The sequence below is a fragment of the Manis pentadactyla genome, chromosome 10, assembly GCF_030020395.1.
Source record: "Manis pentadactyla isolate mManPen7 chromosome 10, mManPen7.hap1, whole genome shotgun sequence".
Lineage (NCBI taxonomy): Eukaryota > Metazoa > Chordata > Mammalia > Pholidota > Manidae > Manis > Manis pentadactyla.
The window spans coordinates 99,814,627-99,827,422 of record NC_080028.1 but is presented as its reverse complement, the minus strand read 5'-3'; the positions used below and the strand labels follow the sequence as shown (position 1 = coordinate 99,827,422).

Genomic DNA, 12,796 nt, shown 5'->3' with positions numbered 1-12,796 from the left:
TCTATCCCTTGATTGACTTTGGGGGTAGTTGATTTGATTTTACATCTGCTTAGTAATTAATTGTTCTACTTTGCTGTGGTTTTATTTATCCTGGTGACTTCTATTTAGTCTTTGGAATACTTCCATGTATAGCAGTCCCTCCAAATTGCACTGTAGAGATGGTTTGTGGGAGGTAAATTCTCTCAGCTTTTGCTTATCTGAAAATTGTTTAATCCCTCCTTCAAAATTAATTAAATGACAACCTTGCCAGATAAAGTAATCTTGTTTCCAGGCCCTTCTGCTTCATTGCATTAAATATATCATGACACTCCCTTCTTGCCTGTAAGGTTTCTGTTGAGAAGTCTGATGATAGCCTGATGGGTTTTCCTTTGTATGTGATCTTTTTTCTCGCTTTAGCTGCTTTTAATAGTCTGTCTTTATCCTTGATCTTTGCCATTTTATTATTATATGTCTTGATGTTGTCTTCCTGGGGTCCCTTGTGTTGGGAGATCAGTGCCCCTCCATGGCTTGAGAGAGTCTCCTTTGCCAGATTGGGGAAGTTTTCAGCAATTACCTCCTCAGAGACACTTTCTATCCCTTTTTCTCTTTTTTTTCTGGTGCCCCTATAATGCAAATATTCCGTTTGGATTGGTCACACAGTTTCCTCAGTATTCTTTCATTCTTAGAGATCCTTTTTTTTGCTATGTGCCTCAGCTTCTTTGTATTCCTCTTCTCTAATTTCTATTCCATTTACTGGCTCTTCTAATACATCTAATCTGCTTTTAAATCCCTCCATTGTAAGTTTCATTGTAAATATGGAATTTTGTAATGTTTGAATCGCCATCTTAAATTCATTCCTGAGGTCTTGAATATTTTTCTGTACCTACATGAGCATGTTTATGATTTTTATTTTGAACTCTCTTTCAGGAAGATTAGTGAGTTCAGTTTCATTTGGCCCTTTTTCTAGGGTTTGTGAGATTTTGGTCTGAACCACGTTCCTTTGACATTTCATATTTCTATGTGGTGCCCTCTACTGCCCAGAAGCTCCAGTCTCTGGAGCTGCTCAGGCCCTAGAGTGAGGTTGGGGGTCATAGGGGAGCAGAGCTGGTGCCTAGGGTTAGGAAATATCTGTTTTCTGATTCCCGTCTGCCCTGCCTGTCTCCAGTGTCAGAGTCAGTGGGCCGAGCACACATGTGTAAGCCTCTTGCTTGGTATCTCTAGCTGTTGTAGGTGGGTCCTCCATCTTCCTGGCCTGATACCAGCACAGTGACTGCTGGTTTGTGAGCAGGTGCTGGCAGGCCAGGAGGAAGGCTCAGCAGGCTTCATTTCACAGTGGGTGGCCTCGTAGATGAGTACCCAGCCAAGGGAATGGAGCACCTGAAGCTCCTCAAAGTTCCCAACCTGTTGGGAAGAGCACGCTCAGACAACCTTGTCCACCTATCCCTTCTCCTGCGCAGCAAGCTCTGTGCAAATCCCGCCCCTTCACCAGCCCTCTCAGAGCTAGGAAGCCTCTCAGACTGCCTGCCTTTCCTTTTCTTTGTTCCAGAGCGGCCAGATGTGGATCCACCTCCTCCCAAAATGGCCAGAATCTCAGTCTCTCAAGCACTTCCCCTATCGCAGCTCCCCAACCCCACCAACCTCCAGAGCATCACACAATGTAGGTTTGTGGTCCAAAGCAGACCTCCAGGGCTGGGTGTTCAGTAGTTCTAGGCTTCCACCCCCGCCCCTCTCCATTTCTCTTCCTCTCGCTGGTGAGCTGGGGTGGAGGAAGGGCTTGGGTCCCGCTGGATCAAGGCTTTGGTGCGTTACCCTGTTTCGTGACATCTGTTCTGTTCATGAGGTCTGCATGCAGTCTAGTGTAGCCTTCTTTCCTGTTGCTGTTTTAGGGTTAGTTGTATTAACTATATTTTTGTACTATATGTGGTTTTGGGAGGAGTTCCCGGTCTCACCTCTCACGCTGCCATCTTGAATCCCAATATCCTCCTCCATTCTTGATATATTACTAATCATATTCTGTATTCTTTGTCTGTCCCTTTTTATTACCTCTGGTGACAGCTATTTAACCTTAGGAACACTTCCATCTATAGGAGTCCCTCCAAAATACACTGTAGAGATGGTTTATGGGAGGTAAATTCTCTCAGCTTTTGCTTATCTGGAAATCGTTTAATCCCTTCTTCAAATTTAAATGATATTCTTGCTGGATAGAGTATTCTTGGTTCCAGGCCCTTCTGCTTTATTGCATTAAATACATCATGCATTCCCTTCTGGCCTGTAAGGTTTCTGCTGAGAAGTCTGACGATAGCCTGATGGGTTTTCCTTTGTAGGTGATCTTTTTTCTCTCTCTGGCTGCTTTTAATAGTCTGTCCTTATCCTTGATCTTTGCCATTTTAATTATTATATGTCTTGGTGTTTGTCTTCCTTGGGTCCCTTGTGTTGGGAGATCTGTGCACCTCCATGGCCTGAGAGACTGTCTCCTTCCCCAGACTGGGGAATTTTTCAGCATTTAACTCCTCAAAGACACTTTCTATCCCTTTTTCTCTTTTCTTCTTCTTTTGGTACACCTATAATGTGAATATTGTTCCATTTGGTCACACATTCCTCTCAGTATTCTTTCATTCCTAGAGATCCTTTTTTCTCTCTGTGCTTCAGCTTCTTTTTATTCCTCTTCTCTAATTTCTATTTCATTTATCGTCACCTCCACCATATCTAATCTGCTTTTAATACCCTCCATTTTGTTCCTCAACGATTGGATCTCTGTCATAAATTCATTTCTGAGTTCTTGAATACTTTTCTGTACCTCCAGGAGCATGTTTATGATTTTTATTTTGAAATTTCTTTCAGAAAGATTTATTAGTTCATTCTCAGTTGATCCTTTTTCTGGTGTTGAAATTTTGCATTGAACCAGGTTCCTTTGACATTTCATATTTGTATGTGGTGCCCTTTAGTGCCCAGAAGCTCTACTCTCTGGAGCTGCTCAGCCCCTGGAGTGATGTTGGGGGTTGCAGGGGAGTGGTGCTGGTGCCTGGGGGGAGGAAAGAGCTGCTTCCCAGCTGCTATGCCTGTCTCCACTGCCTGAACCAGTGGGCAGAACACACAGGTGTAATCCTCTATGCTTTGTGTTTGTAGCTGCTGTAGGTGGGGCTTCCCTCTGGCTGGCCTGACACCAGGGCAGGTTTTGCTGGTTTGCAAGCCAGGTGTGGGCTGACCGGGAGGAAGAAGCAGCAGGCTGCATATCACTGTGGGGGGCCTTGGAGCATGGACAGCCAGGGGGATGGAGCACCTGAAGATCGTGAAAGTTCCCAACCTGCTGGGCAGAGTGAATCTGGACAATTTTGTCTGCCTGTCCTTTCTCCTGATCAGTAAGTTCTGTGCAATCCTTGCCCCTTTAGCAGCCCTCTTGCTTTTAGGAAGTCTCTCAGACTGCCCATCCAGATTAGTCAGATATGAATCCCTGTTTTCCACAAGCAGCTGGAATCTCAGTCTCTCCAGGTATTCTGCCTGTTTTAGCTTTCCAACCCCACTATTCACCAGAGCACCATGCAATGTAGTTTCATGCTCTCAGAGTAGACCGCCAAGGCTAGGTATTCAGCAGTCCTACATCTCCACTCCCTCCCCGCTCTGTTTCTCTTTCTCCCAGCCAGGTCACAGCTTTGGTATGTTACCCTGTTCCATGAGGTCTTTTCTTTTCTCCAGGTTTATGCAGTCTGGTGCAGTCTTCTTTCCTGCTGCTCTTTCAGGATTAGTTGTATTAATTACATTTTCATATTATATGTGGTTTTAGGAGGAGGTCTCTGTCTCACCTCTCACGCCACCATCTTTAATTCTATGACTATTCCCTTTTTAAAGAATATTTCTGTTAGAAAAGTTTAATATAAATAATTTCTCTGTCCCTTTCATATGTATCTAAATCTTTTAGAAAGCTAAATAAGTCCCTTGTCAGCATTATAACCGAGGAATGGCTTTCCTAATGGGTGAGAGCCATCGCTTTGAAATGTAAACCTCAAAGAACACTGTCCTCCCCATCACCACAGGATTTTAGGCTAGTAGGTAGGCACCTTGTTCTGAACTGTAAACACCGCTTGTCAGATCTGAGAAGTTTTGTTTTTCCTTTAAATGAGGGCAATTAACTAGCATAATGGTGACCCGGATTACCAGGTGAATTTACCATGAACTATGGCAGAATATACAGCAAAAAAAGCTTTTACATGAAAAAGGTTACCGTGTATCTTGAGTTCATGTGTGTAATGAATTGTATCTGCTGACCTACATTAAAAAATGAGGAGCTACATAAAATCACGAGGCTCATGCCTTCCTAATTCCCACATATGTGGAGAGGATGTTCCCTGTTGGAGGGAGATTTCAATACCACCACCTCCCCTCCCCCACCAACCCCCTGCTTCAAGAAACAATTGACAAAGAACAAGGTTATATTATTTCACCCAAAAACGGATAAATCATTGTCCTTAGGATCCCATTTTTGAAAAATGACATTTTTATGTAACATAAACACAATCCTGGTTAATAAGCAAGATCCCAGGTATCTGTTTTCTTTTTTCGATTCCTGGGTATTCTCTGATTTTTCTAGTTTTTATGCATTAGTTGTGTATAAGTGCTACAATTTCCATTTGCGTCCCCTTCCTTGGAGGAACCATGTGCCCGTGGTAATACGGTTTTATGTCACGGCTAGGCATTAATCGCATCCTATTATCACTAGTACTTTAGTGAACTTTCTATTATCTCAGCGAAGTGAACACGGCACACACCCTTTCCTTCCTCTTCTGCTTGGGGGGAATCTCAGTTGTAACCCGAAAGACCTCAGGGCAAAGAACCAGGGATCCCGGACGCAATCACACAGGCCCTGCTGAGGCGGCACCTTTCCTTGCTCCTGAACGTAAGCTGGTCGCGGAGCCCCCGTCCCGCCGCCCTAGCTCTCCGCACAGCGCCTCAAAGCCGCCAGGTGAGATTTAGACTTGAAAGAATTTCCCTAAACTGACGGCGCGAGGACTTATGGGAAAGAGAGTCCTGGCATTTGTGGAACTAGCGGGTGTGCGGCCCGGCAGGCGGACTTCCGGCGTCCTCAGCGCGAGTGCCGCTGGCCGTGGGGGAGCGTTCGCGCCGGCGCAGTGCCGCCGCGTCGACCTCGCTTCCTGTCCGTGCGCAGGTCACCGCTGACCCCGTTTCCCAGGCTTTGGCCTCCGGCGGGCGAGGATCCCGGTCCTCCGGAGCTGGTGGCGGTCCGACCGGGCTGGCACCCAGAGGGCGCGTGGCTGTGCGGGCGAGGGTTCACACGGGCTGGCGAGGGGCCGGCGGGCGGACGCCCGGCCGAGGCGCTATCGGCAAGGGCCCGAAGGCCTCTGCTGGCCGGGAGGCGCTTGTCCCCGGGGGCCGAGCCCGCCCCTCGGCCCGCGACCGTGCGCGGTGCAGCGGAGGTGACTGGAGGGAATCGCCCGCAGGAGCAGCGCCCTGGAGCCCTGAGAGCCGCCGGCAGATCGTCGAGTGCCGGCGCGGTAGGTTGTGCACCGCGGGCCTGGCAGCGGAGCGGGGCTCGGGAGAGCGCGCCCCGAACGGGACTCGAGCGCCGCGCGAAACACTCCGGCCGGGCTCGGGGCCATTGCTCCCCGCGGTTGGGAGCTGCACAGGTTGCTGAACAGCAGGCGGGCCCCCAGCCTCGGCCGCTGACGTGGTCCCCAGTCCGGCCTGCGCACCCGACACCTCTGCCTCCCCTCGCCCTCTCCAGACTCCGAACAGGTCTCTAGATGGCCTTAAGGGCGTTTGTTGTCTCGCCTGAGTGAAGCTGATCTCGGTTCTGCCCTGTGGAGCACACAGTGTAGTCCGTGCGGGACAGCTGTGCAGGGTTCTCTCCTGCCGCCTCGGTTGATGGAGGAAGAGGTTGGACTTGATAAGGGAGGGGACTTGTCCAAGGTCCCGGGTCTGTGCTTGAGTTGCTAACAGGGCTCAAATTCCCTGGCAGGTGTTCTGTCCACTGTGTTACATTTAAATCAAAGTCATTTTCTTGATAAAAGATTATTTTTAGCAGCACACCCAAGTTTGTACAGATAACTGAAAGATTTAGCCTTGCCCACCTGTATCCCTTACACAGCGTCCTGTGGATTTTCTGTTCTTTAATAGTTTTTAAGTTAGTAAGAGAATTAGATCACTATAATTAAATTAGTTGTGTTATCTTGTATTTAATGAGAAGGATTATTTCAATAGGGTTCTGTGTTCCTTCACTAATGAGAAATGCTTCCGGTCAGTCACCACATAATCCCGTAGGAGGTATAGACGTATAGGTGGTGCTTCCTGTCACTTCTTCCAGTCCTTTCCGAAGGTTAAGGGGACAGCCTCCTTTGTGTGTCTTTGATGAGACTTTCTGATAAGTTCTTACGCAGGAGCTGCTTCCCTGCCAGCCCCAATCATGCACTGCTTCATTGTTTGCCTTTTCCTTCCCCAGGCCTCCACTTCCACAGTGTTACACATTTTTCCAAGAGCAGGAGAAAATGAATAAGTCTCTGGTGAGTTTTTCTGTTTATGTATTTATTCCCCATTTTGCTTTATAATACACCTTAGGAGGTGAATAGCTCAAACTTTAAAATGGGAAAATAGACATAGATAAAAGATATGGATAGATGAAACAGAGCAGCAGGTCAGCACCAAGCATTTCCATCCTGTTTGCTTGTGTAGATAGTCTGATTCTTCACGGACCTTAAAGCCAATGTTGAAAGACCCCTCAGGTTCTTGATGTTAGTTGCAAAATGTGACAAATACCATTCCATACTTGACTTGCATGACCTGCCCACTTTTGTTTTCTCCTGGGTGTTAAAGATTTTTCTGTTTGTCTCACTATAATTGTTACTAACCTTCATAAGTGCCTTACTTGTATCTCCTGTAAGCTGTAAGTCCAGGGGGCACTCAGTGCATATAACTCTTCTGATAATTAAAATGTTGTTGTCCCATAGATACATTGTTTTTACTGCTTAACCAAGGGATAAGATGAGGACGATCTGGAGGAATGGTCTTCTCATCCTACAAATATGTCTCCCTTGTTCTATTTAGGTTGCATGCTAGACTGTGCAGTGACATCTCTGGCAGAGATGCCTTATTTCCCGTTCACATTTGGTCTCTCAGTCTTGGTTCTGCCCCTGCCCCTGCCTCTCCTCTGAACGTGATCTGGTAATGGGTACCTGAGACCTAATATACACCATCCCAGTGGAGACTGGCTGGTCCTTGCCTTGGACCCCTCTGACACTTTTCCCAGCTGCAGCGTCTCCTCTATTGGTTTCTGTGACAGAACTCTCTTTGCTCTTTTACTGACTGATTCTGTCTCCATGTGTTGTTCCCTCCCAACACCCCTTGGCTTATGACTCAGACCTGTCTGATCTCACCCTCCTGTGTTTTATCCACCTGCTCTTTCAGTTCTCCTAGCTGCCTCTGTCCAGCCACCTGCCAGTGTCTACATGGAGTTTGTACAAAGGACACCTCAAGTTAATAGACCCAACAGACACCAAAATAGCTATTTGCAACCCCCCTCCTATGCCTTCTCCTTTTGTTGCTATGGGTTCATTGTCCCATCATCTAGCCTGTCCCCTTAGCCAGAAAAAAGGGACTCATTCTGAACTCCTTCTCCAGCCTCAGTTATCACATTAGATTATTCAGGCTTGTTAATGTTATATTCTGAATGGCTCTTATGCCTCCCCTTCCCTGTGCCTGCTACCATTAAATTATTTATTTTCTCATCCCTCGGACTGTTATAAAGTTTCTTTCTGTGCTGCTGCTTGTTTCCTCCACTAGCTTTTTCCACATTGAGTATTGCTCCTAAAATACTCATCACATCATTTTGTCTCAGTGTGGAAAGCACTTTAGAGGCTCTCTGAGTGACTAGAAGAAAGAGGTTACCATTACAGTGACATGGGGAAGATTTTGGGAAAAGCAGTGTTTTGAGATAAGGCCAGAATTAGGTCCTAAGCACTTTAAATCTGAGCTGTGTGCCATGCAAGTGAAGGTAGGAGATGTGTGTGACTGGGTTTCGGAGACAAGCCTGGGTTGGGAGGGGAGCATGCCGCATGCAGATATAGGGGGACCAGGGGTTTTCCCTCTTGAAGAGTCTGGGAGGAGCAGAGACTAAGGGGCTGTCACAAGGCAAAACAGAAAACCGGGGAGCAAAGTTCTAGAAGCTATGGGAATGACGATTCCCAAGAGGGGTGAGCAACTGTCAATTGCTGTTAACAGTCAAGTGGAATGAGGACATATTATTAGCTGTTGACTTTAGCACTGGGGAGGTGATGTGGCTCCTTGATTAGTTTGGGTGGGTTTATAGGGTAAATCCTGATGGGGAAGATCTTGGAAAGAGGGGTAAATGAACTGGATTTAATCTAGTCCTAATTTTGTGAAGAAATTTTGCCCTATAATAGGGAAGAGAGAAATTGGACAGTAGCTGAAGTTGGAGTTGAGGTTGAAAGGATTTTATATTTTGCTTTGTTCTGATGAGAAAAATAGCAATGGGGATGGTCCAGGAGAGCATGAGGAACAGTTAACACCAGGGAGCGAGGGGAGACTTGCCCGAGGGCCTTGTAGAGAGTTGGGCAGCAGAGCTGGGTTGACAGTGGCACAGGAACTGCCCCCCCTTCTCAGGGAGGGAGCTCCTTGGCTGAGGCTGGGGGTTGGAGACCCCACTACCTGGGAAGACTGGCATTTTCCTACTCTTTCTGAAGTTCCATCTTTCTCACACTGTGGATGTTGTTTACTTTTTTGGGAGCTTGGGATTATAGGGGTGCTTCTCAGCTCCTGGCACCTGGAGCTCCTGGCTCTGGGCCTGTGGAGACCCATGGTTCTGCTGACGGCAGAGCTCCCCACGGAAGCTTCCTGCTCGCTCAGCCCTTGGCTTTGGTGTTCCTGCACATCATCTAGCCTTTTGTCTGTCTTCTCAGAAATTACTATCAAGTGCCTTCAGGTTCTCTACAGGATTTTAAGGGGGAATTCTTTCTCTCAAGGAGCTTCTGTTCTTGAGGTAATTTGTGGATGTGATTACAGGAGGTAATTGGAATCTTGGTCAATTCAGGGGGATCTCTGAAAGGGCAACAAAGCACGGTCTGGCTTCAGATGTATCCTCAGGATGTGCGGCCTGGTCGCTCAGCATCAGTGGCCTCAAGCAGTCTGGCAGCCCTCAGAGGTCAGGATCTGGGTAGGTGCAGATGGTGAGGGCACTCAGGGACAGTGTGAGGTGGACTGGAGAAGGCTCCAGACGTGCCAGCGAGGATCTGCTTCCTTAGGATGTGGGCCTCCTGATAGGGAACAGAGATGGAGTGGGTGAGCAGTGAGTGTGGCTGAGAGCCTGCCTGCCCTGAGCTGGCCTTTCATCCTGTGGAGAACCTGAAACCTTTCAATTGGGAAAGTGAGTCACCTGGTAAAAAGCTGTCATATGTAAAGAGACCGATGCTGTGAGCGGCATGAAGTGCAGGGGTGGCGGCAGTGGGGCCATGGGTTCTAGTGAGATGCCAGGCAGAACAGGAACACGACTTGGAGTAGCCCGCTGATACAGGCCCCAGTGCTGGGATGGTAGCTTGGGTTTTTTCTTTTCTTAATCATGAGTGAGGTTGAGTATACTTCCACATATTTAGAAGCTGTTTTTTAGTAGATATTTTTAGGGCAATCTTAGGCTTACAGAAAAAAAGAGTTCCACACACCCTCTCCCTTTCCCAGTATTGTTAATGTCTTACTGGTGTGGTACGTTGTTTCACATGGCAGACCCAAAGTGATCCGTCATTGTGACCTCAAGCCCATCATTTGCCTTAGGGTGCACTCTTGTTGTATGGTTCCAGTTTTGACAAACACATACTGACATGGATCCACCAGGACAGTGCCACACAGAACAGACCTGCCGCCCTAAACTCCCCTGGGCACCACCTGTTCATTTGCTACCCCCTACTCCCAACCCCTGACAACCACTGATCCTTTACCATCTCTTTAGTTTTTTCTTTCTAGAATGTCACACAGTTGGACTCATACGGTATATAGCCTTTCCATACTGGCCCATTTCTGTTTTTATGTGACATGCCTGTTGATGCCCACCACCAGCCTTTCTACCCCTATACTATTTTGTTTAAACCAAATAGTCTTAAAATATTTATGTTTCTAGTTTGTGTCATGTTAGTAAACATTTTCTTCCAAGCTTATTTGCCCTTTTATTTTCCAGCATTGCCATGTGATTCTTTAATATTTGCACTTCCAGATATTACTATGCATTTAAAAAATGTTCTCAAAATGAGCAGGTGTGCATGGCTAGGATTCCTCTTCAGGAATGTGCTCTTCCCTCACGGAATGTGTAATGGGAAGAAAGGGAATTCTGAGTTCCCCAGCTGGGAATTAGGGACAGCTGAATCAAGCTGTTACTGACAGTTCTTGTGGCAGGCCGTGGTCAGGCCTGCTGCAGGCTTCCCTTTGCAATAAAATACAAAACCAGGTTGCATGTTGTCTGACTGCTTGTTGCTTTGATAACTGTGGCAACATTACAGATCAACTCATTCTGTAAGCTATAAGGACAGGTTTGGGTTGGAACGGCAGTTGAATTTCAGGCAGGTTGAGTTTGAGATCTGGGACGTATGTGTCTGGAATTCAGGAGAGAAGCCTGAGTTGATGGTATAAAGTTGGAGAATGTAGATATATAGATGGTAATTAAAGCTATGAGGACAGATGGGATCACCATCAGAGCAGTGAGTGCAGATAGCAAAGAGGAAAGGATAAAAAAAAAATGAGCCTTGGGCCCTTGAACTTCAGGATGACTTTTTGAAGAGGTGGAGCCAGCAGAGGAGACTGAGGAGGAGTGGTCAGGGAAGAGGAGAACCGACATTGCTGATGTTCTGGAAGCAACATGAGGGAGCAGAGTGCATCCTGGGTTTCCATGAGTGCTTCTCAGAGGCAGGAGCTGTGTCTACTGGCCTTAGTGTCACCAACAGCCAGGATTGTTCCTGCCTCACAGTGCAAGACAAGTGTTTTCTTCCTTTGATGTATACTGAATGAACTCATGGCAGTGTATTTCTAATGTTTGTTTTCCTTCCACAATCTGTAACACAAAAAGGCATACAGTGTTCATAGTTAATTTTACCAATGAGCTTGGTAAGCTCTTTTCCCTGTACACCCTCTCTGTCACCCATTTCCAATCGTGGTGCCATTTACAGGGACCAGTGTCATTCAAGGATGTGGCTGTGGACTTCACCCAGGAGGAGTGGCAGCGGCTGGACCCTGAGCAAAAGATCACCTACAGGGATGTGATGCTGGAGAACTACAGTCACCTTGTCTCCGTGGGTGAGGAGCACTTGCCTTCTCCATTGCTAAAATACATGGGTTTCTCTCAGATTGACTAACTTTAACTTTGAATTGATGGAACAAATGTGAGTAATCTGTTCTGGGCACCAGGCAGGGCATTTGGTCTTGACCTCCCCGGTGAAAGGTTCTAATTTTGATGCAGCTCATTTGGGCATTTATGTTGTGTGGCTCATAAGGCAGCACTTGGCTCATATGACAGAGATTCTGAAGCCAAGCAGCCAGGCTCAAGTTATCTCTCTTCTATTAACAGGCTGTCACATAATCAAACCAGAAGTTATCATCAAGTTGGAGCAAGGAGAAGAACCATGGATAGTAGAAGGAGAATTACTACTTCAGAGTGTCCCAGGTGTGTGAGGGGAGGCAGTGAGGAGATCGGTGACTTGGAAGTGTTTTCCCCAGGAATTTTTAATGGTCCCGGACCTTTAGAAATTACTGAAGATAGGTCCTTGTTAGCTTTAGCTCTCTTGAGTCTCACTTTCAAAGGCTTCTTCCTGCCCTGTGAAAACGTATGTATGTAGAGCTCTTTGTGCATACCTCTGCCTCGAACCAAAAATCCCATCACCACTTCTTCCTCTGAAACTTTAGGCCTTGCTCTTAACAGCATTTTCAGTAACCTATGATCATAGTTTCTTTTTTTTTTTTGGCATTATAAGTCTGTTGTTAAAAAATAACTTATGTGACTCTTATATTACCTTTCTTTTTTCTTCTTCTACACTGTGAAATGCCTCAGACTGGTTTCTACCCCATGCACTCCTCACTTTCAGTCCATATTCCAAACTCCCACCAGTGCCTAAGCCTTCTCAGTTCAGCTTTGTTGTGCGTACTTGTGCTGGTCACTGTTACTGAGATCCAGTTCTTCTGATGTCCAGTGACAGCATTTCCTGGCTCTCCCGCTTTCCCCAGTCATTTTTGTCCCTATTTACTCTTCTGTTCACAGCACCTTGAGTAACATCCTAGCAGGTGCTCAGTGAGTCTGAAATACAGAAGTGAATTATAACTCATTTATTCTCCTTCCCCCTCCAGAAATGTCTCTGAAAGATCTGCTTCTACCTTGGGTGGTTTCTTTGTTTCCCGAGTTCTTCAGAAGGCTCCTCCTGTCTCAGGTCGAGGGTTTTGTCTGTTTTATGCTTTGCTGTCTTCCCTGTCCCTGCTCAGTGTTACTGTGTAGCAGCACCACACCCCTTCCTTCTGATTGGATTTTCCAGATGTGTCCATCTGAAGTTTCAGTGGATCTCAGTAGTCAGGATAAGCTGATAGTGATTCCCTGTTACTTCATAAAGGGAATTTAAATTCTTTGTTCTTTAAGACTTAGTCATCACAATATTGGCAGTATATTGCCTGGAAAAATTAATTTTCTATTGTTTCCCAAAATCTGCTAAACTTCATTTGGTCCACACTCCTAAATGTCTGATCATGTGACTATTTTCCCTACAGCATTTCAGTGGGGGTATGCTTTATTTGCCCAGATAACACATTACTTGTCTGAGCTCAAATTTTT

The 12,796-nt window shown here is 46.5% G+C and overlaps 2 protein-coding genes across 10 annotated transcripts in view; one reads left to right on the top strand and one right to left on the bottom strand.

Annotated features, from left to right (window-relative positions):
• Positions 1–4,426: 4,426 nt before the first annotated feature.
• Positions 4,427–12,796, top strand: part of ZNF12 (zinc finger protein 12) — a 32,670-nt gene continuing 24,300 nt past the window's right edge. The window contains exons 1-5 of one of the 7 annotated variants that reach the window (XM_036928195.2): positions 4,427–5,486; positions 6,431–6,491; positions 11,151–11,277; positions 11,549–11,644; positions 12,322–12,401. In XM_036928195.2, the coding sequence (XP_036784090.1) occupies positions 6,477–6,491; positions 11,151–11,277; positions 11,549–11,644; positions 12,322–12,401 (318 nt within the window). In that variant the 5' untranslated portion in view covers positions 4,427–5,486; positions 6,431–6,476. Of the gene's footprint in view, positions 5,487–6,430; positions 6,492–11,150; positions 11,278–11,548; positions 11,645–12,321; positions 12,402–12,796 lie in introns of those variants that run through there. The other 6 variants (XM_057487399.1, XM_036928193.2, XM_036928190.2 and 3 more) reach the window with 6 other exon arrangements.
• Positions 8,423–12,796, bottom strand: part of LOC118933652 (zinc finger protein 33B-like) — a 60,858-nt gene continuing 56,484 nt past the window's right edge. For 2 of the 3 annotated variants that reach the window (XM_057487408.1, XM_057487407.1), the window contains exon 4: positions 8,423–9,257. In XM_057487408.1, the coding sequence (XP_057343391.1) occupies positions 9,181–9,257 (77 nt within the window). In that variant the 3' untranslated portion in view covers positions 8,423–9,180. Of the gene's footprint in view, positions 11,036–12,796 lie in introns of all 3 variants that reach the window. The other variant, XR_008992241.1, reaches the window with a different exon arrangement.